This window comes from Copadichromis virginalis, linkage group LG14 (genome assembly GCF_057382275.1).
Source record: "Copadichromis virginalis isolate Kocher_CV1m ecotype Utaka linkage group LG14, C_Virginalis_male_GT1.1, whole genome shotgun sequence".
Taxonomy (NCBI): Eukaryota; Metazoa; Chordata; class Actinopteri; order Cichliformes; family Cichlidae; genus Copadichromis; species Copadichromis virginalis.
This window is the reverse complement of record NC_140631.1, coordinates 38,311,526-38,336,972: the sequence shown is the minus strand read 5'-3', so window position 1 is coordinate 38,336,972 and position 25,447 is coordinate 38,311,526. Positions and strand designations below refer to the sequence as shown.

The window sequence follows — 25,447 nt, the reverse complement described above, 5'->3', positions numbered from 1 at the left end:
TCAGGCTGGCTGCTGACTGCAAAGCAGCAGGTCTGTGGTTTCGCGCCTGCTGCTAATCAAATTAAAGAGCAGTACCCTCATCACCTCCACAGTCTGTCACATCAGGAGATCAACAGTAAGAGAGCTCTGTAATTGGCTGGTTAAAGTGAACAGATGGTCAGTAAACTGCTCAGTTTCACTCTGGGTCAGTGGGGATGATTTAATTACTGATCAATTAAATATGAACGAGTTCATTCTGCAGTAAAGAAGTCATAAACTGGGATCTACGTCCTGATAGTAGGCTAATTCTCACCATGTGACCTGTGACCTTTTATGGTTTCGCACCTGTAGATCAAAGAGGTGTTTCATCGCCTCAGTGTCTCGGCGGCTTCGCTGCTCTTTCACGGTCATTTGTATGATTAACACTGTCGCTCGTGTGTTATCTGAGAAGTTCTGGTGGTTTCAGTCCCACGTGCTCATGTAACAGTTTATTAATCACGGCGTCTGCGCCTTCAGTGCCACCGGAAGCTAATCTTTACCTTTAAAAAATAAAAGCCCACACTCGTTTTTGCCAAAATGAGTTCTGTGTTGATTAAAAGGCGTTAAATGGGTTCATTATCAAAGTGATTCTCAAAGACAGGGCTATTTTTATATTTATATTTTATAAAACAAGTAACTTATTTCAAAAAATGTTCAAGATTAAATATCACGTTTAAGGTTATTTTATACTGCCTTAGTTCTTTTTATTTATTTATTTATTTAGTGTCCCCACTGAGTCCAAGGGTGGTGGGTGATACAAAATGCGACAGCGCTTTAGAGCAGCGGTCCCCAACCTTTTTTTGCGCCACGGACCGGTTTATGCCCGACAATATTTTCACGGACCGGCCTTTAAGGTGTCTCGGATAAATATAACAAAATAAAACTAGAACCAGTATCGAAAAAAAGATTTATTCATAACACACATGAAAAGACCTAGGAAAACAGAGTTAACAATAAAAACGATAACAAAATAACGCTGAAAACCGATAAAAACCCTGAAAACCATACATTTTACACCTGAGCCTCAACTCTCGCGGCCCGGTACCAAACTACTCACGGACCGGTACCGGTCCGAGGCCCGGGGGTTGGGGACCGCTGCTTTAGAGGAGGATTACCTTATTTTGAAATTCATGACCGGAAGCATTCCCTGCTCAGTGCTGCAGACTTGACTCCTGTAAGGGAAGAAGAGGTGACCAGTTTACTTTCTCCGCTCAGAGCGCTCAAGAGACAGTAATCAGCCGTCACTAAGAGGTTTACCTGCCCTGCACCTCAGCCCTGCGTCGGTGGATTTTACAACCAAACTAGAAGAGTGGGTTTATTTCCCGGAGAATGACGGAACTGTAGGTACATATCAGATAAATCACTTTATTTTATCTTTTTTTTGTGTGGTCAGCTGTTGATTTGTGGTCATAGATTACACTTTGAGGAGATTTGTAGTTTTGTGTAACAAAAATAAGAAGAATGAAGCAGTGTGTGATTTTATTTATGAACATGTGTGTGTGTTTTCTGAGAGGCACTCCCTTTAGTTTCAGCGTGCGCTGCCTGCGCAGTTTGGCTCAACGAGCTGACAAATCTGAAGGAACGCAGTGTTTAAAAATAAAGGTTTCAGCACGTGTCCCCGACTCCTGACGTCATAAACAACGTAAAGCTATGCGTGTTTAATGAATTTAATTTCTAAAATACTTTTTTTCTGGGGACACAATACAGCCAGACTCTTATTTCATCCACCAGTCAACTCTGACTCACCGCGCAGTGACAGAACAGGCGATGTTGGACAATCGCTCCCCATCTGGGCTCGTGATGATCTAATTTCTAAGAAGATTAAGTGTTGCAGAAGAAGCGCCTTAGACATCCCCCCCCCCCCCCCCCCCGACGGGGGAGGCTGACATATTACTCTATTTTATAGCACGTCACTGCTACATGTGCTGCTTCAGGAGCAAACTACTACCCAAGAGTGGAGGTCACAGCCAGGAGACACTCGCTGTAAGAGTCTGATGTTTTGTTTTTGTAAAAAATATGTATGTATATCGGCTAAAGTTTATTAATACTTGAAAACAAAAGCCTCGTGGGTCAGTCAGAGCTGACTGGACCTGTATCTGTGGCTGCATGTGTCGATTTGCTCCAATGGTACCAATCAGTCAGCTGCAGGAAGGCTTCAGGAGGACATGGGATGATCTGAGAGGCTGCAGTTACATAACGCGCACGGAGGGAGAGAGGGGAAGTTAACTAGAGTTCGCCTTCATTCAGTTTGGCAGCATTTTAGAATAGAATAGAATAGAAAAATAGAATATTTTTGATTATTATCCTCCAGACATTTATGAGCGGGTGGGGGAGGAACAGTAACGTTAAACCTAAAGCCAGAAAAAAGGGTTTGTTCAACATTAAAGACTCGTTACAGCGCACATTGCGTCACCTGGGGTTTCACATGAAGTCTGCTTTACTGTACTTAGCAATAATCGCTGTGAGTTATCAGCCAAGGAGAAGCAGGCTGGATGTACACCCACGGCACGAATGATAGATGGAAAATTAGTCACCATCAGCTCTCAGACACAAACTGCATTAGCGTGAAACCACCTTGTGGGAAAACAGCCAGATAACAGACGGAGTAAGCTTTGCTTTTATGGCAAAAATAAACGGATTAATGGAGGAGAAAATAAAAGCTTTTGTCAACAGTCGCCTGCTGAGCGCAATTACGCGCCACTCTGCGGAGAATAACAACAATGAAAGCAGCCGCAGAGTCGCGCGTTCAGGCGTGTAGTACGTGTTTGTCCCAGGAGATGACAGGACTCATGGGTGGCTCCGGTCCGTTTTGGTGGAGAGACTTTAAACAAACTGGGCCTGAGAGCAGAAACAGATGTTAGTTCGGCCTCCTCTGTGGTTGATTGCATCATCAGCAGTGGCCCAAATTCCAGCTTCCAGGAAAGGTGATGCAAAGAAATCCCAACCAGCCGTCTGAGAGTTTCTCCCTCCGTTCGTATTTAGGCTGATAGGGCGAATAGGAGTACACATGTATGTGATGCCCACCTCGGTGTGTCGCAGTGAGGCTCAGAGGTCAGTCAGTTTTATGTTGATGTTGTGGTTGAGACAGAATTGCGCTGGGAACCCACGCTTGAGCTCAAGGACAACAAACATTGGAGTCACGCTTCATCGACACTACAAAGCTCCCAGTAGGGGTACGTGTGTATAAGCGTGTATTCGTGTATTCATATCTTTGTGGGTACCAAAAATTGAAAGTTTACTACTTGTGGGGCCCAAAATCCTGGTGCCCACCAGTTTGAAGGCATTTTGAGACTCAAAATGTCCTTTTGGTGACAGGGTTACAGTCAGGTTTAGGGTGAGGGTTAGCCATTCATTTTTCATGGTTAGGGTAAGGGGCTAGGGAAAGCATTAGATGTCCCCACAAGACAGGAATACCCGACACGTGTGTGTGTGTGGTAAAAGCCAGGGATAAGAAATTGGTTTTAGAGAGATCTACTAAAAAATGAGAAGCGCTGCGATTGGTTGTCTGATCTTTTGGGAACTGGCTGCATGATTAATTGCACTCCTTGTGATCTTGTATTAAGTAATTCAAGTCTGTCCCAGCCATCAGTGTGAGCGTCTCTCTGTGTGATGGTGATGACTTCAGTGATTGAATTTCCTCACTAATAACATTACACAACGGTCTCCTCTCTGTCACTTAGATGCAAGCGAAGTTTGTAGCTCTGCGACTCCTTCTACACAAAACTGCCTTCGCTGCAGGAATATGACCACGTTTTCTCCTACAAATGGGTGACAAATTAAAATAAAAGGAAAGAAAAGTCAGGGCCAGAACAGCTTGATTACTTTGAGGCATGATTTTCCAGAGGAGAAAAGGAGTGCCCTTCTTCCTCATTCGGTGTTTTGATGATGGTGGTGGGGAGCACTTTGCCAAAAACACTTCAATTACGTCAAGATGACTGTGACGGAATAGAATATGATTCATATCATTTTCTCCCCCATTATTTCATCACCGGATCAAAGCAGTCACTCAGAAAGGAGGCCAGCCAGCCATGCCCATCCCACAAAACTAATAATGAAGCCTGTTAGTTAGAAATTGAGTTATATCTGATACTATTTTTTTTAAAAGCATCTTACACGTTTTATTTCATGAATTAACTGGAATAACTCGTTGAGAGTGAGTGGACAAACATGACTTTTTCTGTCACAGTATTTTTGCCAGAGTAAAAAGCCCAGCAAAAAGAGAGGCCCAGCAGTTTGTTTGCTGCTCTCAGCTGTTCCTGAGTCTGTAGGTGTTGTAATTGTAGATGCATATTGGGATTGTTAGACCATGAAGCTGCTGGAAATACGTTTTGATGGCCATGTTATCGAAAGTTTAGTTGGCAAATGTGAAAATAACAAATAAATAGCGTACAAAGCTTTGACACGTAGAGATCCATTAAAATATGGGTAAAAAATAAAGCATTTTGTCTCCTTTTCCAGGCCTTTTGAGTCAAATTTAACCATAAAACTCATAAAAATCCAGAGAAACTGTTTCTCCAGCATCTGAAGAAGCCTCCACCCTTCTGTACCAGTTCTGACCGGTCCATTATTCCTGTTTGTCTTTGTACAGTCGTGGTCAGTCTCATTATATAGATATTTTTTTTTAGTTCATCAGGTGTGGTGTTTCTTTGCTTGGACTTGTGCTGCATAAATATAACTGGTATTTTTTTGCCCCCTTTGTGTTAAAATGAGCGCTGACAAGTTAATGTCGCTTTCTTTATGACTCTCAGAGGCTCAAATTAGACGGAGCTGTTTATGATGTCATCTTAATGTTCTGGCTGTCAGACGGAGAGAGTTGCTGCCCTGCTCGGTTCCTTTGCTGCTCGTAGCTGTTTGTGCAAAGTGTTGTTGTAGGACCAGAGAGAGAAATGAAGGAAATGAGGGTGTAAATCACATCTGGTACAATAGGCAATAAAAGATGCCATAATGTCATCTATGGGATGGTGAAGTCTTGTTTTGTCCCTAATCATAGGCTTCAATTTCACCCATCAGAACTGGAGCTTCTTGGATGGGCTCATAGAACCAATATCCACATAACAACCCACATTATTTATCATTCAAAATGCTCCAAAAATTCCACTCAAGACGTGCAATTCAGTGAGGTGAGTTAGTGGAGAGGCAGCCTACACCAGTGCATGCATCCACTTGTCATTCAGATAATAATTTCAAGCTCAGAGCCTGAAAACAGGTTAAATGGGTGATTTATACCTTAAACTGGCATTTACTTGTCCAGCAGGGGGCGACTTGATATATAGAAAACGTCCCCTTCGCTCTATGACGTTGGTGAACACCTTCCCGATGAGTTTGTTGTGTCAGTTGCTTGGTTGAAGTGATACTGAACGCAGGGCAAAGTTTATTTTTGGAAATTTTGATTGTCAGCCCAACAAGGGACAATTGTTGAAAATTAGCAATAGCTATAAACCTATGTGCGTTACATCAGTTTCGTGTTTGAACTTGGACTATGTTAAACTGCACTGTTGGTCTGCATTAGAGTCACAAAGGAGGATAAAGCATGTTTCATAGCTGGCCTTAGTTGGGATATGAGTACGCAGTGACCCTCGTTTCAAAGTTGGATACCTCAGCTTGAGGCTTCATCAGAGGACTTTACCGGTGACGTCACTGCGGCTACATCAAGAGGTCATTCATTGAACTGCAGTTTCTGGCACTTCCACGTTGGTTTAGGAGTGTTAATAATAAGTGGGGAAGTTACCCTTTCATGTCTTTGCCAGTATCGGGGGAAGGGTTTGAGGTGTTTTCACCCGTCAGACACTGTCTGAACTTCCGATTGCTCATCACAGAAGAGAGCCGTGTGTCTTCATCCCGGAGATTTGAGTTCATCAGACCATCGTGTGTCAGAGCTGAGCTAATTAAAACAGACGGTACAACAAATGATTCAGGTCTGCTTAACTGGAGCCACTTTATTTAACTGCCCGGACCGTTTCCCTGCACCATCCTTCAATACAGACAGCAATTTAATTTTATACTGTTCACATGCTCATTAATGCAACTCTCGACATGATCAAGACGACCTGTTAAAAGTCAAACTGAGCATCAGAAAAGGGAAGAAAGGTGATTTAAGTGACTTTGAGTGTGGTGTGGTTGTTGGTGACAAACGGGCTGGTTTGAGTGTTGCAGAAGCTGCTGATCTGCTGAGATTTTCTTACACAAACATCCGTAGGATTTACAGGGAAGGGTCCAAAAGAGAGAAAATGAGCGTCGGTTTTCTAGGCAAGAATGCTTTGTTTATGTCAAAGGTCACAGGAGAAGACCAGACTGCGCTGAGCTGACAGGAAGGCAGCACTAACTCAAATAGCTGTGCAGAAAAGCATCACTGAGCATGCAGCACATCAAACCTTGAAGGAGATGTGTTATGGCAGCAGAAGACCACAGTGCGCACTCCTGTCAGCTTTTCTTGGCACGCTTTGGGCTCCTTAGTACCAACATTTAAAGTCCTCAGTCCACCTGAGTGTTGCGGCTGACCACGTCCATCTCTTTACAGCCATGCTGATCTACTGATAACTGCTTCCAGCAGGACAACACACTGTGTCGCACACCTCAAATCATCTCAGACAGTTACTCAAGTGGCCTCAATCCAATCGAGCACCTTTGTGATGTACTGGAACAGGAGATTCACATCATGGATGTGCAGCTGATAAATCTGCAGTAACTGTGTGACGCTGTCAACTAAATATGTACCAAAATCTTAGAGGGAAGCTTGCAGCACCTTGTTGAACCTGTGCTATGAAGAATTAACGCAGTTCTGAACGAAAAACCAGTACTAGCAAGCTGTACCTAATGAAGCGTCCGGGGAGTGTATCTCAGTTGTTTTTAGCAGCTTTTAAATAAGATTTCACTTCTTTTTTCACTCCGATATCTAAAAACCACCAATGCTCAGTGGGCTCTGTTTTGACAGAGAGGATAACTACTTGTAATGTTATTAAAACACATCCAGTTGGTTTGATTAAAAGAATAAATGAGAGCTGCATAGTTTCTAATCATTTATCAGCACAGTGAAGTTTGACCTCGGTCTTAAATGAACCTGAACCCAGAGCCACACTCTCTGTTTTCACACTCTGAATGCTGGTTAAAGAAACCTCCCCCTCTCCTTCTGTTCACTGAATTTGAGAAAAGCAAATTTCACTTGTGTTGCATGTGTTTGCTCCTGTTCGTTTGACTGTTTTTATTCCAGGGTGTAACCTGTGAGGAATCTTTTTTTTCCACATAGCAGTGTTTTGAAACTTCAGGCCTCATTAAAGCGTGTCCCCTGGGTGGCCTGCATGTGTCGCAGGATACATGTTGCAACGCGAAAAGACTCCACCAAAGCTGAAGTTCTCCCGTTTGTGCCGGCGGTTTCCCAAGAACTCCGTTTGACGGGGCAGCTGGAAAATACCAAAAGACGGAAATAAAATCCTGATAACTGATGAGAGTTTGTCCCAGAGCAAAATCACAGGAGGACTGAGAATTTCTGAAGAAGTGAAGCAACTTGTATAAAAGAAGCAAACAGTTCAATCTCAAACTGAACTCAAAGTTTACTCATTTCAGACCCTCTTTCAAATTTCAAGCCGCATGTTTTTTGTACTCTAACCTGACCTCAGTCTGACCCCAGTGTGAGATTCACAGGTCCCCTTCAGATGCCTCTGTGATGTGCTGGAAACTCTGAAGCTGAGCTAAAAATCTCACTCTGGTATTTTTAATGTTTATTACGTATTTAAAAAGCTAAAGAAAAATAACCACGACTGAGTCAGAACTGATAAGAGTCATCAGAAATACAAAGATTTAACACCGGGACAGTAACGATTCAGAGCTGCACAAATCAACCCTGCTGATAAACAGTTTTTTCACTCAGACGGAGGCACGAATATGACTCAAGACGGCAGATTTTATTTGTTGAAAGAGATCTGTTTAAGCAATCCAAAGTATTCTCAATGTACTTCCTCAGTAAACACACCCAGTGAGGGTCGGGCAGTCACAAGAAACACATGACGGCTGTGCGATTTAAAGAAAAATGTTTTTATGCTCATTGCGAGCGTGCTTCTCTCATTTCTAAACACGGAGACCGCACATAAAGCAGCAATTTGACTCACAAGATCTGAAAATTATACAAGAAAACAAACTATTCAAGACCAAATTCTTCCAAAGGTTGACCAAAAGTGGGTCAACTGGTTTTTAACATACAACCAGATGGCTCTGAACTGGTTCTGCTGTTTCTGTTTTTCTAAACGATGCATGGAAAGCTTTTCTCTAATTCGCCTATTAAATGATGGAGGCTTGTCTGAATGCAAGTCTTTGGGTCACTGAAGAAGCAAAAGCAACAGCTCTGTGCAGCAGAGACGGTGTCAAAAATGACAGCGAGAGAGCGAGTGTAGCTTTTACCGAGGGAAGTACTGCCGTTTCCAGGGTTATTAAAGTAACCTTAAATAAACTAAAATCAAAAACTAAAACAGTTGTTTTTTTTGGTTTTTTTTTAAGATCACCCAATCTAAGGTTTATGCCTCAGCTGCCCTAAATTAACAGAACTGGTAATTAGCTATTATTTTTGTCTAATGGTAATTTACTCTTTAAATGTTTAATATTAAATTATAATAATTGTTGTTATCTGTGAATTTTCAAATGTACTTTTACCAAAAATACTGAAAAAATATTAAAACATTTTTTTAATTAAGACACCAAATTAGTTTTTTTGCAAACACGAACAATAAATTAGTTTTAGCGGTTGAATGCTTGATTAATTTCTCACTTCTCAGGTTGCCGGCTCAGATTTGGGTATCTAAACGTAAATTCAGTCTTTTTTTTCTGACAGATATCTAAATTATTTGTGTACTTGTCTTTATGACAGATGCTCTAATACATTTTTTTTTTTTTTTTTAAAGCACTGTAGGTGTAAAAACTGGACTTCAGTGAGTAAAAGGACTGGCACTTGACTCTTTTCTGCTCTTACTGAACACACAAACTGCTTTTTACTACTGGCCTCTTTCAGCCATTCACACTAGCTGGTTTTTTCCATTCCTAAGCAATTTAACACAGATGCATAATGTCAGCGTGTTACTGAGCATAGAACAAATTCTCACCTCAGACACTTTGTCAGTATCGGATATTTCCCTGTTTTTTCACCCCTTTATTGTTTTCTAACCATTGGTGAGGCGACTCTCAGTGTTAGTAGGTTTAATCTGCTATGACTGAAGTAAAAGAGTGGAAACTGAAGAGCTGTGGATAAACTGTGGTCCTGAAAAACCTGCACTTCTACATGTTTAACCAGTTAAATAACTGGAGTTCTGAGCTCGAGGCTTCGGGTGTTCCCTGTGTCTTTCTCGGGAAAGACACTTTATTTCCTGATGAGATGCTGTGATTAGGCACGAGGTGTTTTGAAACCGACAGTTTCAGTGTGGTAATTTGTTTCCACTGATGAGGCTGAAGGGTCTTTGGGAATGCAAGACTAATGCGTGACTCTGTAAGAGCAGCCCGAGGACCTCCAGTCACACATTTTCACACAGTGTGGGGCAGGCAGGGCCCTCTGAGCAAACACTGTGGATTCTTGGAGTGTTTTCCTTCAAGTGTCCTCTGGCTCTCTGAAAAAGTGCTTGTAAATCTCCCCCCGGCTTCATTCCTCACTCTGTCCCATCTATCTGCTTTTCCTCTCCCCCTCGATCTCTTTCAGCCGCTTTTTGACTCCCTTTTCGCTCTGATTTCTCCTCACAGATCTCCAGTGTTTTGATGTCACATTCCTGAAGTTTCTGAGGAACTTGGAGGACCGACCGGGCAGCAGACGGCGAGGCAGCCAGAGATCCCACTCTTGATCCCCTGCGTGCTCTTTGCCTGAGCCAGGATAAAGACGAGAGTTTGAGGAGACGAGGGCTCGGCGTTCGCTTTGATATGGATTTTCTGCGTAGGAGGGGAAGACAGAGGGAGCTGATCTGAGATCAAGACCTTTCTCCTCTCCCTTCCTGAGTCACATGTCAGTGTGAGGCTCAACCGCCGGGTTGCTATCGCTACTCTGACCGACCTAAATACTTGTTTACTCGCTTGGAGAAGCAGAACAGACTGAATATCTGAGCTGAGAGTGGGGAAAAACAGCCAAGAGAGCTTCTTATCAACTCAGCACTGTTTGCTTCCCGCTGAATTTCTCCTGCTGGAGCTCAAACGGCCCGAGGAACCCAACCGCCACATCAAGATGCCTGCAAAGACGCCCATGTACCTAAAAACAACGACTCCCAAGAAGGGAAAGAAGCTGAAGCTCCGGGACGTCCTCTCAGGTGATATGATCAGCCCCCCGCTGGGCGACGTGCGTCACAGCGCACACGTAGGGCCCGAAGGCGAGGGCGATATGTTTGGAGACGTGGGCTTCCTCCAGGGTAAGATGGACATGCTGCCACCCACGAGCCGGACGCAGAACGGCCACGCCCGCTCGCACAGCATGGAGAGAGACTTGGGAGAGGGCCTCACCGCGAAAGATGACGTGCACAGCTACGCCTTTAACGGCTTCCATTACCAGCACTCGTCCAGCGGCCTGCTGAAGAACACCATCTCCATGCCTGTGTTCATCGCTCACGAACAGGCTCCACCCAAACCGCCGCGCCTCCATCTGGATGGTCCCTCCCACCACCATCAGCAGCCTCCTGCGGCTAGCCCCAAACAGAACAATGGCTGCAGCCAGAGAGACGGTCAGCGCCAGCAGCACCCGACTGTGTCGCTCTGTGAGAACGGCGTGGTGGGTCGCTTGGCGTCCGAGCCTTGCCGTGACATCTCCCTCTCCCCAGCCATCCGCAGACTCGTCCCCTCCTCCGGCTCCCTCTCTGAGGGCTCCTCCGAGGACTCCATGTCAGAGATCTGCGGGCCACAGGACGTTCGCCGGGGCCTCAGCCTGGACTCCGACACCTACCTGAGCAACGAGGATCTTCGGAGCGAACGCAGCGAGTCGCCCTGCACCGTCTTCCACCACGCCGGCCTCACAAAGCCCTCTGGTGTGTCGCGCTCTGACTCCATTGCCGGTTTGAACCTGGATCTGGGCCCATCCATCCTGGAGGATGTGTTGAGCATCATGGACCGCTACAAAGCTGAGGACAACCACTGCGAGCTGTGATTGAGATTAATGAGACAAAAAGATATATTTATACATGGTTTAATATATCCTTTAAAACTCTGAACAGACTGATGGAGACAAAAGATGGAGGGACTGACGGAGGAGGGAGGAGAACTTTTTTTTTTTTTCACCAACTCCTGAGAGCCGAGTCTGAAGGTGATAAAAGACTTCAAGAAGCTTGAAATGCAGGACGTTGCTGCTCGAGCCTTCAAAGCTGAACCTCATGCACATAGACATTTAAACTATAACACGGGGTTGCCAACGGTTACATGCACACCATCATTCTCACGGTGTCCAAACAAACCTGCAGACCCTCCTTTATTTAAAACAAATACACCCATTTGCATCTATTTTTGGGCAGGTGTTTTCTGCCCATTTTAGAACCAAAACAGGTCCATAAGCATCCTGTTGCTTTCAGCTGATGGGGGAAGTCTTTCCTGTGAGTGTATTAAATACCTGCAGCTTCACAAGGATACATGTGGGAGTCCCCACAGCGAAACAGCTGCACATATTTAACCAAACAGTCCAACAGAGCTAACTGTATTAGTTATTTAGAACTATTAATTAACCCTGCAACAAAGCTTTTCAAAAAAACTTTTCAACTTAGTGTTTATGGATGTTTACCGTAACAGCAGGCTGTATAGGAGGACGACGACATCTTTAATCATTAATTTAACCAATAAAATAAGCCAAGAGGCGTTTAGAATTTTTACCAGCAAAACAAATTTGGCAGATTTATCCTGAAAATTACCTAAAATACGTCGCTGCTCCTCTTTCTGGGTTATTTAAAGTGAGGAGGCATCCAAAAATGACACAAAAAAGATTATCGTCTTTTAAAACTGTCCCACATTCTGAGACAGCTTCCCACATTTTTAATGGACCTAGTATAGAAAAGTAAAACAGCTGCGCTGATCCACAAGTACATCCCAGCTGAGAGCGTGGGATAGAGAAGTGTGCAAAACGAACAAGTTATCAGAGGAAATGCAGGCTGTCCTTCACCTGTGACATGCATCATTTTTGTGTGTTTAATTGTCCCACATAAACATCGCCGCCCTCATCTCACCCCAACTGAGAGCAGAAAGTTGGCAGCCCTGCTCCAAGTTAACCAGCACAGTTGCAGTAACATCACCACTGCTCCCTTTAATCTGTATCGCCTGTTAATCTGACTCTCACTGAGGATTTCCTGCTCACTTCTCTGCAGAGTCAAATATATTTGTCTCCAGATCGGCCTGGGAAAACAGGAGGAATCTCCAGCTGCACAGCTATTAATTCTTTCAGGATAAATGTGTATTTATGCAGCAGAGTTAACATTGCATACATAGACTAAGCTACAAACTGCTAATACTACTAGTTTAATGCTGCAGGTTAAATTCTTCATCTTTGCTTTCTAAGGTGTGATTTGGGGATGAAATGTTGACATCTCCACTCTTTTACATCAACTCTGCTGCTGCTGACTTTACTGTCATCCTCTAATATGATTGTATCCCATTTAATCAACATTTCACTGGCAGGTTTAACCTTGTGGTTTTTTTTTTTTTGTTGTTGTTGTTTTTTAATATATCATCAGAGAGAAGCTGGGTATGCTTAATGTTGGTGTTGTTTAAAAGCTTTAAGGGTAAGAATAAGAAAAGGTGCTGCTTTGAGTTTTGAGATATGTCTTTATACATGCTGTGGCTCACTCTCTGCCTCCCTGACGTTCACTGTCTGCATGTTCACAGTAGCCTATTATTCAAATGTCATCTATGATGTATAATTAATCTGTAAATGTACGAATAAAATGTTTCCTACTGCAAAAACTTTGCGGTTGCTTCTTTGCAGACACACACTTTACAGACATTAACACTAGTAGGCATACTTTATGGGTGTTTTTCACATGCAGCGACGAGGTGAATAAAGATTTCCAAACCTGAACCACAGTGATGTAACTACAAAAAAAATACAAAAAGATTCATTTTTAATAGTTTTCAGATTAAATTTCAAACCACTAAAAACTAGTTTTCAATTCAGCGCAGGTGCAGTAAAAGTGTAAATCTGTATAATAAATGTTAATATGTGTGAAACTGAAGAACATGGAAAGCAAAAAACAACAACAAAGGACTGTAATTTTGTTGACTGGCTATTTAAAATTATTTATTAATATATTCTGAGAATTCAGATTGCTTTGTTTTGGTAGCGGATGAAAAACTCATCCCAATAGGAGTATTTTGAAAGGACTGTAGTGATTCTGGACGATCTGATTTCCTCGTGTCAGCATTGTTCCCACATCATCATAATTAATGTTGTTCCAGGTTCAACATTGCAAGTGACCAATCACCTTCTTGTGACGTCATTCCTTTGCGACTTCGAAATACCCGCCTTCGAGTATTTCGAAATACAAGTGAAGAAGCGAAAAACCGCCGCCTGTCCGCCGAATTTGAAGTCAATTTAGGATACTTTCCTTTAATAAACGGTAAGCATTATACATATGTTCCTCACTTGGCTTGCTGTTTGTTTGCTAGCGATAGGCTACTTGACAACAGCATTAGCTAACCAGTGTTCTCTAGACCAGCGTTCCCCAACTTTTTGGGTGTTTCGTGGCCCGGGGGTTGGGTCAGGCAAAATTGCAGTAGCTTCCCTGATCATTTTACAAACATAAGTGAAGAGAATCTGGACTAAAAGGCCTAGACTTATGGTTGTGTGCTGAATCTATGAATCAAACTATCACCTGGAAACATAATTAACTGGTCCATAGCTGTGAAACTGGACATGAGTTCTTGATTCTATGGAGATTAACAGTAATCCAGAAATTTACAAATTTGTCCTGGGACATCGCGTAAATGTTGTCCCAGGGACATCGCGTAAATGTTGTCCCAGGGACATCGCGTAAATGTTGTCCCAGGGACATCGCGTAAATGTTGTCCCTGGGACATCGCGTAAATGTTGTCCCTGGGACATCGCGTAAATGTTGTCCCTGGGACATCGCGTAAATGTTGTCCCTGGGACATCGCGTAAATGTTGTCCCTGGGACATCGCGTAAATGTTGTCCCTGGGACATCGCGTAAATGTTGTCCCTGGGACATCGCGTAGATGTTGTCCCTGGGACATCATGTTAAAGTTGCCAGAGACATACCATATGAAAGTTTAGCTTCTTTTAGCCCCTGTTTGTTTTATATTATTTTATATATATATATATTTTTTAATATTATATTTAATATTTACATTGTATTGCAAAAAACCCCACAACAAGTTAAAATGAATTAATGAATATTGACTAATTAAACCTTCGTTATTTTTCCACCAGAAATGGACGACATAATTAGAAGAAGTGTTCTGAATGACGAAAAAAAAAGAACTGGAAAAGACACACAACTTTGTGTGCATGTGTCACAATGCCAGGAGGACCCATTCAGTGTTGTGTTAGAAAAATTGAACTCATTAACCCTTCATGGACATTATAAATGTTTAAATGTTGCCTCAGGTAAAGACAGGAAAAGAGACTATTACAAATTCAACTGCATCAGAGCTGGGAAAAAAAGTCGAAACAGCTACAGAGCAGTGGGCTGTAAGGCCTATGTTTCATTTAAAGTACTCAAATGTTGGAAAGACCACACAGTCATCGTGCAGCGTACATATGATAAGCATGATGGGCATGATCGTTCGGACCCAAAAGACGCACATTTCAACAATATTTCCAGTGATTTGAGGAGGAAGATTGAGGAACTGCTTTCCCTTGGAACTAAGCCAGCCATCATACTAACCGAATGTCATAAATGGGCCAAAGAACATGGACACAGAGATCTTCACAACAGAGAGCATTTTGTCACACCACGTGACATTGACAGTGTTAGAACCTGCATGATGAGGAAGAAGCACTTTAACTGTGGAGACAGTCAAAGTGTACATACCTTACTTAATGGAAAACATCAAGAACATGTTCTCTTCTATCAACCATACACATCTGACCAAGAACTAATGATTGTTTTGCAGACACCTGTAATGAAATCAAACATGGAGAACTATGCAAAACAGTTAGTATTTGTTGACACCACGCACTGCGTTAACCAGTATTCATTTCCCTTATTCACACTTGTTGTAAGAGATGATCATGGGCATGGAGTCCCTGTGGCCTATGCTATTGTCAGCAACGAAAGTCAGAAAACCCTGGAAACTGTTCTTGGAATAGTTTGTGAGCATTTCCCAACTTCCCCGAGGTAAATAATACATTGACAGCTATTGATTTTGAAATAATTCCTTTTCAAAAAAGTTATAACATGCCAGAATCTAATGCTATAGCTGCAGCATGGGCTGCAAAAAACTTTCCTTTCCAGTTGTTAAAGTTATTCCTATAGGCTGTATGCAGTATTTTATATATCTACTTGTGAGTTGAAATGTTTAATTTGGCATTGAAGTGGTGCTTTGAGATAGCAAAAACATTTTCATACTGTTTAATCTCATTTAGTTTTTTCTTTTTTTTCTGTAGAGCATTTATGGTTGACAAAGACTTTGCGGAAATAAATGCTTTGCAGAAGGTTTTTCCAGAGTCAGCTATCCTTCTATGCTGGTACCATGTCTTGCAGGTAAACCACATTGTTTTCTTTTCACGTTGTCTAAGATGCACCTGAAACACATTTTTACAACAGGGTCCTGTTGTCATGATTTGCCTCATTGTGATATTCACCTACTCAGGTTAATGAATATAAAGGGATAAAATGTTGAGTGACTATGTCCATCCATTTAAGACCACAGTGCACTCATCTTCTGGTGGCTGCTTCCCAAAGCTCTTTTTGACATTTAAAAATATGTTTGCCTGGTTGATTTCTGTAATGCACAGGTCCTCTTGTCCAGTGAGTGACAAAGTTATTTTTGGACGTCAGCTTTCTTTTATGCTTTTTGTACAGCTGCTCCTCTGTCTCTCTCTCCAGATTAACTTTTTTTCTCTTACATTCACAGGCTGTTAATCGATGGCTTTCAAAATCAGAGTCCGGGGTCCATGGGCTTTCTAACACCCAAAAGAGAAATGAAATCATTTCTTTCTTTTGTAAGCTGAAAGCTTGCACATCTGTAAGTGTAATTTGTAGAGATGGCACGATACCACTTTTTTATGTCCGATACCGATACCAATATCATAAATTTGGATATCTGCCGATACCGATATGAATCCGATATAGTGTTTTTTAATCAACAAAACTGTTTTTTAAAATATCTTGCTGCATTTTGCAAGTCTGCAAGTTCATACTCAAGTTTAAAACGACAACTACACTAAAGCTATTCTGTTATACCTGTATACAAAAAAAATATTTCATAGTTCAGCAATACTGATCAATCTAATAAACTTAGACCTACACCATCCTCCCTATTCTGGTATTTTAAAGAGTACTTAGCGTAAATATTAAGCAACCTAACTAATAGGGTTCCAACTCCCAGCAACAACAAAAATAAATAAATAAAAAATAGGGAACCACCCCTCACGCTCCACCTCATGATGCTTAATCGACGTAATCAACCTTAATTTGATGCAGTGTGAAAAAAAATGCACAGAAATCAATTATTTTTCAAGAAATATTAAATAGATTCAACATCTTTCTTCAACAAAATTGCAGACTGCACAGATGGTACCTTCCCAAAGGAAAAAGTACTATAGCTTACTAGGGTGTATATATTAGACTTAATAGTCACTATATACAGTAATTGACTTCTATTCATTTTACATCAAATTAAAACTTTGTGTGTCAGATAATTATTTATTAAAAGCTCGACATTTTAAATGAGAATAAGAAAGAAAAGTATGTCTTTGTGCCCCCTTTTCCCAGTTAATGCCCTATCGGCCCCCCTGGCTAAACTTTGCTAGATCCGCCCCTGCACAGTTACGTCAGCTACATAGAAAAAGATCCTCAAGTAGAAAGTAATATTAAATAAATTCTAACAACAGCTGATCAAGCTTAAACGTGCTGCTGTTGTTCAGCCGCTGGTTTCCTCTTTCTGGTGCAAAGTGGGCCAAAAACAAAGACGGACTCGCGACAGAAAAGCCGATCAGCTGATCATTTAAGCAGTTTCACGATTGAAGTAGCAGCCGGAGAGCGAGAGGCAGTCGCTTGTTAAGCTTAACGCAGGAATGCTTTACAAACATTCAGAGATGGACTTACACACTTGCTTTACTTCTCTCGGGATAACTTTGTCGGAGATGAAATGCCGGGTTGCTAGCAAAGCTCCACATGCTATCCAGACCACCGACAGGTCGCATGCCACAGCCGCTCTATCACGTGATGCATACTGCTCCGACGTGCTAACGTTCTGAGGCGAGTTACGGCGTGTTGCAAGTTTTGTGAGGTGCTTTCGTGATATTTAATGGATCGGATTACATTTTTAATTTTTCTCCGATATCCGATCCAGTCATTTAGGTCAGTATCGGACCGATACCGATACGTAATATCGGATCGGTCCATCTCTAGTAATTTGTCTATTTCACATTTTGATTTCTTGATTACACTAAGAGCATAATAACTTTCAGTTGCTAAAAAAAGTTACAGAGAGATACAAAATAGATTTTTGAAACAATTTCTAAAACTGGCTTCTTATCTTGCTTATCAAAACAAGTACTTAAGCTGTGCAGACCATCATTGTGTCACCCACTGTGCAGTAGAACTTGTGAGTGGGATTCTTTCACAGACAGATGCTGAAACCAAATATGCTTATAGGTTTAGTGTTCCTTCTTAGCCATTGTAAGGGAAGAAATAATTGCTTCTTAATACAAAAACACGACATATTATTAATAACTTAAAATTCTTAATGTTATTCAATAAAAGGAAAAGGGCTTCAATACATAATATTAAAGATTTCAATAGGTCTGTTAAATGGATTGAAATATATTCTGTTGCATCCAATTCTCTTAGGAGGACGACTTTAAAGCCACATCAGCAGAGTTCTGCCAGACATTTAAGCAATACCCTTTGGTGTGCCAGTATTTTCAGAAGCACTGGGAAGGCATTGGCCACATGTGGTGTGACTACGGCCGTCGCTTCAGTCACGCTCGTTCTGAAACAAACAATGTGATTGAAAGGTATGATTTATTATTTTGACCTCATTCAATTGTATTGCTGAAAAAAAGATATTATGCTTTAATCCAAGAGGCTAAACTGAGTAGGTTCGTCATGTCATTGCCAGAACAGGTTTTAGGCAAATCCTTTAAATTCTAGCAGCGTTTTTTATGTTATCACAACAAAAAACAGAGTAGGTGGATTTGCCTAAATCAGCTAAACCGGCACAGAGCATTCCTTTATAAAAGACGTGTGCAATAGGTATTCCAATTTTTTAAAAAATAATACAGTCTTGATTAAAACTTTAAATTCCTTCAATTACAGTTACTAATCATTTCAAATAACTGTTTTTCAGATTTTTCCACCGCCTGAAATACCAGTTTTTATCTGGCTACAAGAATAGGCGTCTGGATGATCTGATTGAAGTGCTCCTAGGGAAGGCCGACGACTACTTCTCAGTCATAAAAACCCTGCAAGATGTGGGCCGCATGAAAAACAGGTTTGCTGACACCTTGTCTCAAGTTTCAGACTCTGCTTCAAGACTGATGGAAAGTGGTTGGGCTCTTAAAATTACAGTCAAGAACAGCCATGGAGTTAATGCATATCAAGTCCCATCTGAGTCAAGAGAAGACATGGTGTATGACGTCTGCCCTGTTGAGTCCTACTGCAACTGTACATATGGCTTACGAGGACTTCTTTGCAAGCATCTAGTGTTACTTGCAAAATTAGCAGAGGCTGACAATGACATCTATCCAAACATGGAAACAGACATTTCTACCTTGGCAAGAATTGCAGTGAAAGAAAGGCATTACTTTGTACACTGTGAGGACTTGAAAGTGATAAAAATGCCAAGTTTGTTTGGAAATCTGTGTTTTTTTGCATCGGCTGAAACACTTCAGTGCACTTGTTGTACGTTCTCTCACTATAACACATGTGCTTGCCTGAAGGTGGCTTGTAGCCATTTTAAAAAAATGAAAAACTCTCTGAAAAGTCCTCTATCAACTTTGAATGACACTCCTGTAGTTGAAAGCACAGACAAAAAATGCACAGAAGATGCAGTTGGAAAACTAAATGCTGTTTTAGACACAGTTAAACAGTGGGCATTCATTCCAGAGGGTATTACTCCAATGATAGATGAACTGCATACAAATGTCTTAAAAACAAAACAAGTAGGCAAAAGTATATGCCAGTACGAAATAAAGACGACAGAGAATGCACGCAAAATTAGGCCATTGTATTCTAGCAAGAAACGTTCGGCCAGCATCGACATTCCAACAGTCTGTGAAAATGAATGTGAACAGTCGATAACCACTGAAAGAGAGACATCCTCTGGAGAAAATGAAAACCTTTTGGAATACAAAACAAAAAAGAGAAGAGTTAAAGCTAAGTATATGCATAAGTAGACTTTTGTGTGACATTTCAAAGGGACTGCATCCATTACTTCTGTTTATTGAAACCTAAAGCTGAATAGCTGTCTTAACTTTCTGCCAAGGAACAGTTGAAAAGAAATTGTTTGGTCTCTCAAGCAGTTGTTATTTATGTGTGTTATTCATTACTTTGGCTTGGTTGCTGTTTTTGATACAAATTCATCTGTGCCCATTGTAATATTTTCATATGTTACTATTTTTATATTGCTATGCATTATAAATAAAGGTCTGCATTTGTAATTGTTGGTATTATTTATAAAATATGCGCTCTTAAGTTTTTTGCTCCATAAAACGATACCTGTCACTTTTTGGACATAGAGTATCAGCTGTTGAGAATCCTGGCTCATACAAAATAGAAGTAAAAGGTTTCAACATCCAGCCTTTTTATGATTAAATACAAAGTGTAATAACAGAGTTATTGGGGTGTGATTTTGTTAATAGTTAGTCTTAAGTATAAGTTTAATAGTAATGAGTAAGAAAATATAGCCAGAATAATGGAATGAGACTAACACCTGACCTCACACTGAGATTTGGTATGAAGTGGCATGTTTGTGCTAATGCTGACATTGGGGCTCAGAGTTCCTCTGTGTGTATATATTTGTGAACGTTAACTTGGCTAATGTCCAAGGGTTTAACTGCTTTCCTGTTGGATTGTATCACAAAGAACAGGGATAAGAGCACCAGTGGCCGTGCACACCCTCATCTCTCTCCTTCACCCGATCATTAGTGTTGGAAACCGGCATTAGCTCAGAGTAGATTAGACTTCAGTATATGCAAGTGATTTGATTTTATGATTATTTGATTCAGTTTTTTCTGTGTTCAAGCTCAATTACTTTAATAAAATATGTTGAATTCAAACAAATAAATAAACAAATAAACTGTGGACATTACCCTTTTAAACCTTTCTGAAACAAGACAGGTAAAAACCAGTGTATAAAAGTTTACATAGGTATAAATAGCTCTAACACTTTACTCCAGCCTGGCGTCCACACATGTGGACATCACATTTTGGGTTATTTAGACCAAAATACTAAATCTTGATCAACAAGTGCCTGATATACAGTTATGAGGACATTATACTGCAACTGTTCTATCGAAATTTCAAATTAATGTCCTCATATGTGGCTCTCATTTTTCTCAGAAACAAAAATTAGGTAAAAAAAACAAAACCTGGTAATTCTTTCTTTTTACATTCATCGGGTTCCAATCGGCCCAAATATCAAAGAGAAATTAAAAATGCATGCCATGGAAGATTTCGGGTCTTAGGGGGTTAAAATGACCAGACCCCTCCGGCCTGTTTTCCAGGCCACTAAATTAAACCCAGTCAATTACCAATTGAACAGAATAAAAACCTACGAGGTCCACTAATAGTCCAAAAGTCCAAATCTTTAATAGAAAAGACAGGCAGAACTCAAACAAACAATAATCCAAACGAGGAGCATATATAAACACTGGAAAGTAAATAATTATAAGTTATTAAATCAGACTAATTAAATACAGTAAAACTAATAAGGGAAGACGAACACACGGGAAATAAAAATAACAGTGTAAACATACCAAAACTCAAAATAAAACAGGAAAGTTACTACAAACCGAGTGTGACACAATTACATTCATATTGAAACATATGTGATAATTTTCTTTCTTTGTAGCATTTTTAAGATATGTGTTAGAACAGTCATTATGCTGTTTGGATTAGGAACCAATCATTTTTGCCAAATAGTTAACACAAACTTAGAACAACAATGAACAATTTTCAAGATTCTGATTTACAGAACAAACAAAAGTCACAAAAGGTTTCATTATTTAAGAGACAAGATCAAGTTTTTCACACAGGAATGAAATGACAGAATCCAGTGCAGCGGGGCCAAAGGTGTGTGTCAGCAAACTGAAGGTTGAGGAATCAGTCAGCTCATGTTTAAGATTGTGTTGGATTTTGAGAAGAGTCTGTCTGTTATTAGAAAGTAAGATTAACAATGTTACACCAATAACCCAAATACGGGGAAATGACAAATAATACCAAAAAAGATACAACTTTCATATTGTTTTACTAACTTACTTTGTCATATCAGCACTTGAATGGTCGATGCCTTTACAGACCATGTCTGTTGTGACATCGCAGGCCAATCTTCCGGCAAACCCGAGGGCTAGCTCCCCAGCCTCCTCTTCACTCAGAACACTAAACACTGTTACTTTAGTTTTGGCCTTCTTAGGCCTGTCAAGAATCATTGCGGGCAGTTTGGCTTTACGGCCCTAAAAAAGAAAAAGTGCAAACACCAAAAGAGCAGAGAGAGACACACACACGCGCACAAAGTTAAATGCTTTTGTTTACATGGTGTAATTGTGTATATGTTGCAGCAAATGCACAATTTCCAGCCACATTGTCACTTCATTGATACGAGTAACCCGGATTTATTTCAGGTGACATCAAAATCACGAAATGTATATCTAACCCAATCAAACCTCTGAAAACATGAACTGACATGTTCTCTGCGTTGATTCTGCGCTTGATCTCGTCTTCTGTTATTGTGTAGGTTTTCTTTTTTGAGCTTGGTACAGATAAGCGACCATGCACTCTGTAAACTGTACTAGTTCCTTCTGAATCAGTTTGGAATTCTGTATCTGCATCGATCCTGTCAACATCAGCAGCAGCAGCATTATCTGTACTCAAACTTGTGCCGTATACTTCTGTTTCTTTTTCTTTGTCTTCAGTCTGTGTACCTTCATCTCTGACTGTCAGTCTTCCTATCTCACTGTTACTTGTCGATTTGCTGCAGATGTTCTCTCCCTTAGGAACTTTTCCTTTGTCATTCGCTGCCTGATGCTTTCCCTGATGACATTCTTCACTGGCTACTTCTATTGCTCCTCCTGTATAGCCACCCACTATGCTGCACAACTCCTTTCCCTCTGCTGTGCTGCACTGTGCTGTTACATAAAGAAGAATGATATAAACAGCACTATATCAATTTAATTGTGAAGAGAAATCCCCACAATACGACACAGTTATGTCTAAAATAGTTTTGTGTAAAAACTCGATCTTGAAACGTCCACTTTAATTACACAGTCCTGGTGTGCAAAGGCAAAATTACGAAAAAAAAATTCACTTTAAACATTTTTGGACATTGTTTAGTTATATTGTGACTTACTCTCACAGAAGATACAGATGCCACAAACAGACTTTGAACAACGCATGTGCTTGTATGCACCACATTTCTGGCACTGCACCTGTGAATTAAAAAAAAAAAAAGAAGAAGAAATAAACAAACAAAAAACAAATGAACAAAGTCCATTAAATAAACAATCTATATGGCTAAGGACATGTCATAGTGTACCCGGTCTTTGGCTGCAATCACACACCAGCACTGACTGCACTTCCTAGTTCGATCTGCAAAATATAATTTGTTTAAGTACAAGTTACATTTTCCAATGTTAGAGAAAAAGAAGGCAGCTAATTTTATCTTTACCTATTGAGGAAAATAAGTAGTGGCAAAGTCGGGACCTGAGCTTTGTGATTTCAGTGTTGTACTCCTCCACTTGTGTTTTACCGTCAATGAGAGATTGGGCAAACTAATAATTGACGAAGAAAAAAAAAAAAAAAAAAAAAAAGAACAAAAAGAATTAGATTAACAAAGAAATGTTTGTTTGTTTGGTTTACATTAATTAATTTCTATAGTGTGTACAAAACAAATCAAGACCACAGACTCAACACGCACCACTAAATTTTTGGTGTTCTTTATCAGTTGGCCAAGACAGAAATGTTTTAATCTGTGTGCATTGCTTTTGAACAAGTCTTTACACAGAAAAGGTTTCAGAAAGGTATTTTTCAGGTTCTTCTGACAAGGCTTCAATTTTGGAAAATGCTGTTTGTTTATAGTGGCAACTTATAAACCCTTTGTAATAAGAACATAGTTACCACAGTCCAAGTCATACCTTCAAAAAGTATGCACTTTGTGCTCTTGTGGACCCATCCAAAATTTTTCCAGTGATTTGGCTTGGTATTGGATAAATGTGAGGGAAATTCTATAAAAATAACATAAATACACCTATGTTTTCAAATACATTACAAAAAACGTAAACATGCTATGTCATTATGATCAAACAAGCTTTTCAACATACCTCACACTGCAAATAGATTAGGCCATCTATTACCTTATAAAACAAATAAATAAATACATATAAATAAAAACAGAACTAAGGAATACGATTCATTAAGTAAATTGTACAATAAAGTGTATTTAAAGCAGAATTTAACATTAGTTTTATGACAACATAAAAGGATTTTTATGTCAAGAGGTACCTCATCTGAAATGTTAGTCTGGTCAAACAGGGATTTCAAACTTGAAATACCAATAGAGTTTGGTCCAGCTACTCCCACAAGGTAATCTGTGAGAAAGCATATGCTGTAGTCAACAGATATCATTTTCTTTTTGCATGCTGCAACCATCATCCATTTCAGTCTTCTAGGAGCTTTGTCTGGTTGTAGTTCTTTTTTCTCCTCCTCTCCCCTCATCTATTAATTAAATTGTTTTCTGACCTTCCTAACTGTTTCCGACCTGTCTTCCCAATGTGATGTTTAAGCAATATATGTATGGTCAGAAGGGGGTGAAATTTTCATTGCAGTTGTACGTGTAACATTGCATGTGATAATAAAAGGCTTGATTGGTTGATTATTCAACATGAGTTGACATTTACCTGACATTGTGAAGGAGTCACAGTTTCTGTAAGGGTGTAAGAACATAACATGTGGATTTGTTACACTTCTTTTTCACAAGTTAATAACAATCAATAATTTTCATTCCATTATTTACAAGCTATCACACGATGTCCCAGGGACAACATCTACACGATGTCCCAGGGACAACATCCACGCGATATCCCAGGGACAACATTTACGCGATATCCCAGGGACAACATTTACGCGATGTCCCAGGGACAATATTTACGCGATGTCCCAGGGACAACATTTACACGATGTCCCAGGGACAACATCTACACGATGTCCCAGGGACAACATCTACACGATGTCCCAGGGACAACATTTACACGATGTACCAGGGACAACATTTACGCGATGTACCAGGGACAACATTTACGCGATGTCCCAGGGACAACATTTACACGATGTCCCAGGGACAACATTTACGCGATGTACCAGGACAAATTTGTAAATTTCTGGATTACTGTTAATCTCCATAGAATCAAGAACTCATGTCCAGTTTCACAGCTATGGACCAGTTAATTATGTTTCCAGGTGATAGTTTGATTCATAGATTCAGCACACAACCATAAGTCTAGGCCTTTTAGTCCAGATTCTCTTCACTTATGTTTGTAAAATGATCAGGGAAGCTACTGCAATTTTGCCTGACCCAACCCCCGGGCCACGAAACACCCAAAAAGTTGGGGAACGCTGGTCTAGAGAACACTGGTTAGCTAATGCTGTCGTCAAGTAGCCTATCGCTAGCAAACAAACAGCAAGCCAAGTGAGGAACATATGTATAATGCTTACCGTTTATTAAAGGAAAGTATCCTAAATTGACTTCAAATTCGGCGGACAGGCGGCGGTTTTTCGCTTCTTCACTTGTATTTCGAAATACTCGAAGGCGGGTATTTCGAAGTCGCAAAGGAATGACGTCACAAGAAGGTGATTGGTCACTTGCAATGTTGAACCTGGAACAACATTAATTATGATGATGTGGGAACAATGCTGACACGAGGAAATCAGATCGTCCAGTGATTCTAGTGTGCACAAGGGCGATTTTATTGCCATGTGCTGCCCCCGTGTGGTCATTCTTTGGAATGGCAACTCTTTAAAATGACTAAAATCTCATTAATGCAGCTGACTTAGAACTACTTCCGGAAAAGCCTGTGAAAATAAAGTTATATAATAGGGTATT

The 25,447-nt window shown here is 40.6% G+C and overlaps 3 protein-coding genes across 4 annotated transcripts; 2 read left to right on the top strand and 1 right to left on the bottom strand.

Moving 5' to 3' along the window:
* Positions 1-1,183: 1,183 nt before the first annotated feature.
* LOC146694576 (cdc42 effector protein 3) lies at positions 1,184-12,909 on the top strand. Of its 2 annotated transcripts, none has more exons than XM_085430824.1 (2): positions 1,184-1,358; positions 9,733-12,909. In XM_085430824.1, the coding sequence occupies exon 2, from the start codon at positions 10,205-10,207 to the stop codon at positions 11,111-11,113; it is 909 nt and encodes a 302-aa protein (XP_085286950.1). In that variant the 5' UTR covers positions 1,184-1,358; positions 9,733-10,204; the 3' UTR covers positions 11,114-12,909. The 2 variants fall into 2 exon arrangements, with proteins under 2 accessions (XP_085286950.1, XP_085286949.1); XM_085430823.1 differs by having other exon boundaries at positions 1,184-1,362.
* A 434-nt stretch (positions 12,910-13,343) lies between these two features.
* LOC146694575 (uncharacterized) lies at positions 13,344-19,774 on the top strand. The gene is made up of 6 exons (XM_085430822.1): positions 13,344-13,562; positions 14,394-15,303; positions 15,573-15,669; positions 16,043-16,153; positions 17,983-18,149; positions 18,482-19,774. The coding sequence occupies exons 2-6, from the start codon at positions 14,396-14,398 to the stop codon at positions 19,527-19,529; spliced, it is 2,331 nt and encodes a 776-aa protein (XP_085286948.1). The 5' UTR covers positions 13,344-13,562; positions 14,394-14,395; the 3' UTR covers positions 19,530-19,774.
* Positions 19,775-20,918: 1,144 nt separating this feature from the next.
* Positions 20,919-25,219, bottom strand: LOC146694574 (uncharacterized). The gene is made up of 9 exons (XM_085430821.1): positions 25,060-25,219; positions 24,246-24,271; positions 23,670-23,702; positions 23,484-23,573; positions 23,018-23,120; positions 22,886-22,938; positions 22,700-22,778; positions 21,613-22,478; positions 20,919-21,504 (listed from the first exon to the last, which is right to left on the bottom strand). Exons 7-8 carry the CDS (start codon positions 22,743-22,745, stop codon positions 21,943-21,945), a joined length of 582 nt encoding a protein of 193 aa, XP_085286947.1. The 5' UTR covers positions 22,746-22,778; positions 22,886-22,938; positions 23,018-23,120; positions 23,484-23,573; positions 23,670-23,702; positions 24,246-24,271; positions 25,060-25,219; the 3' UTR covers positions 20,919-21,504; positions 21,613-21,942.
* Positions 25,220-25,447: the final 228 nt, after the last annotated feature.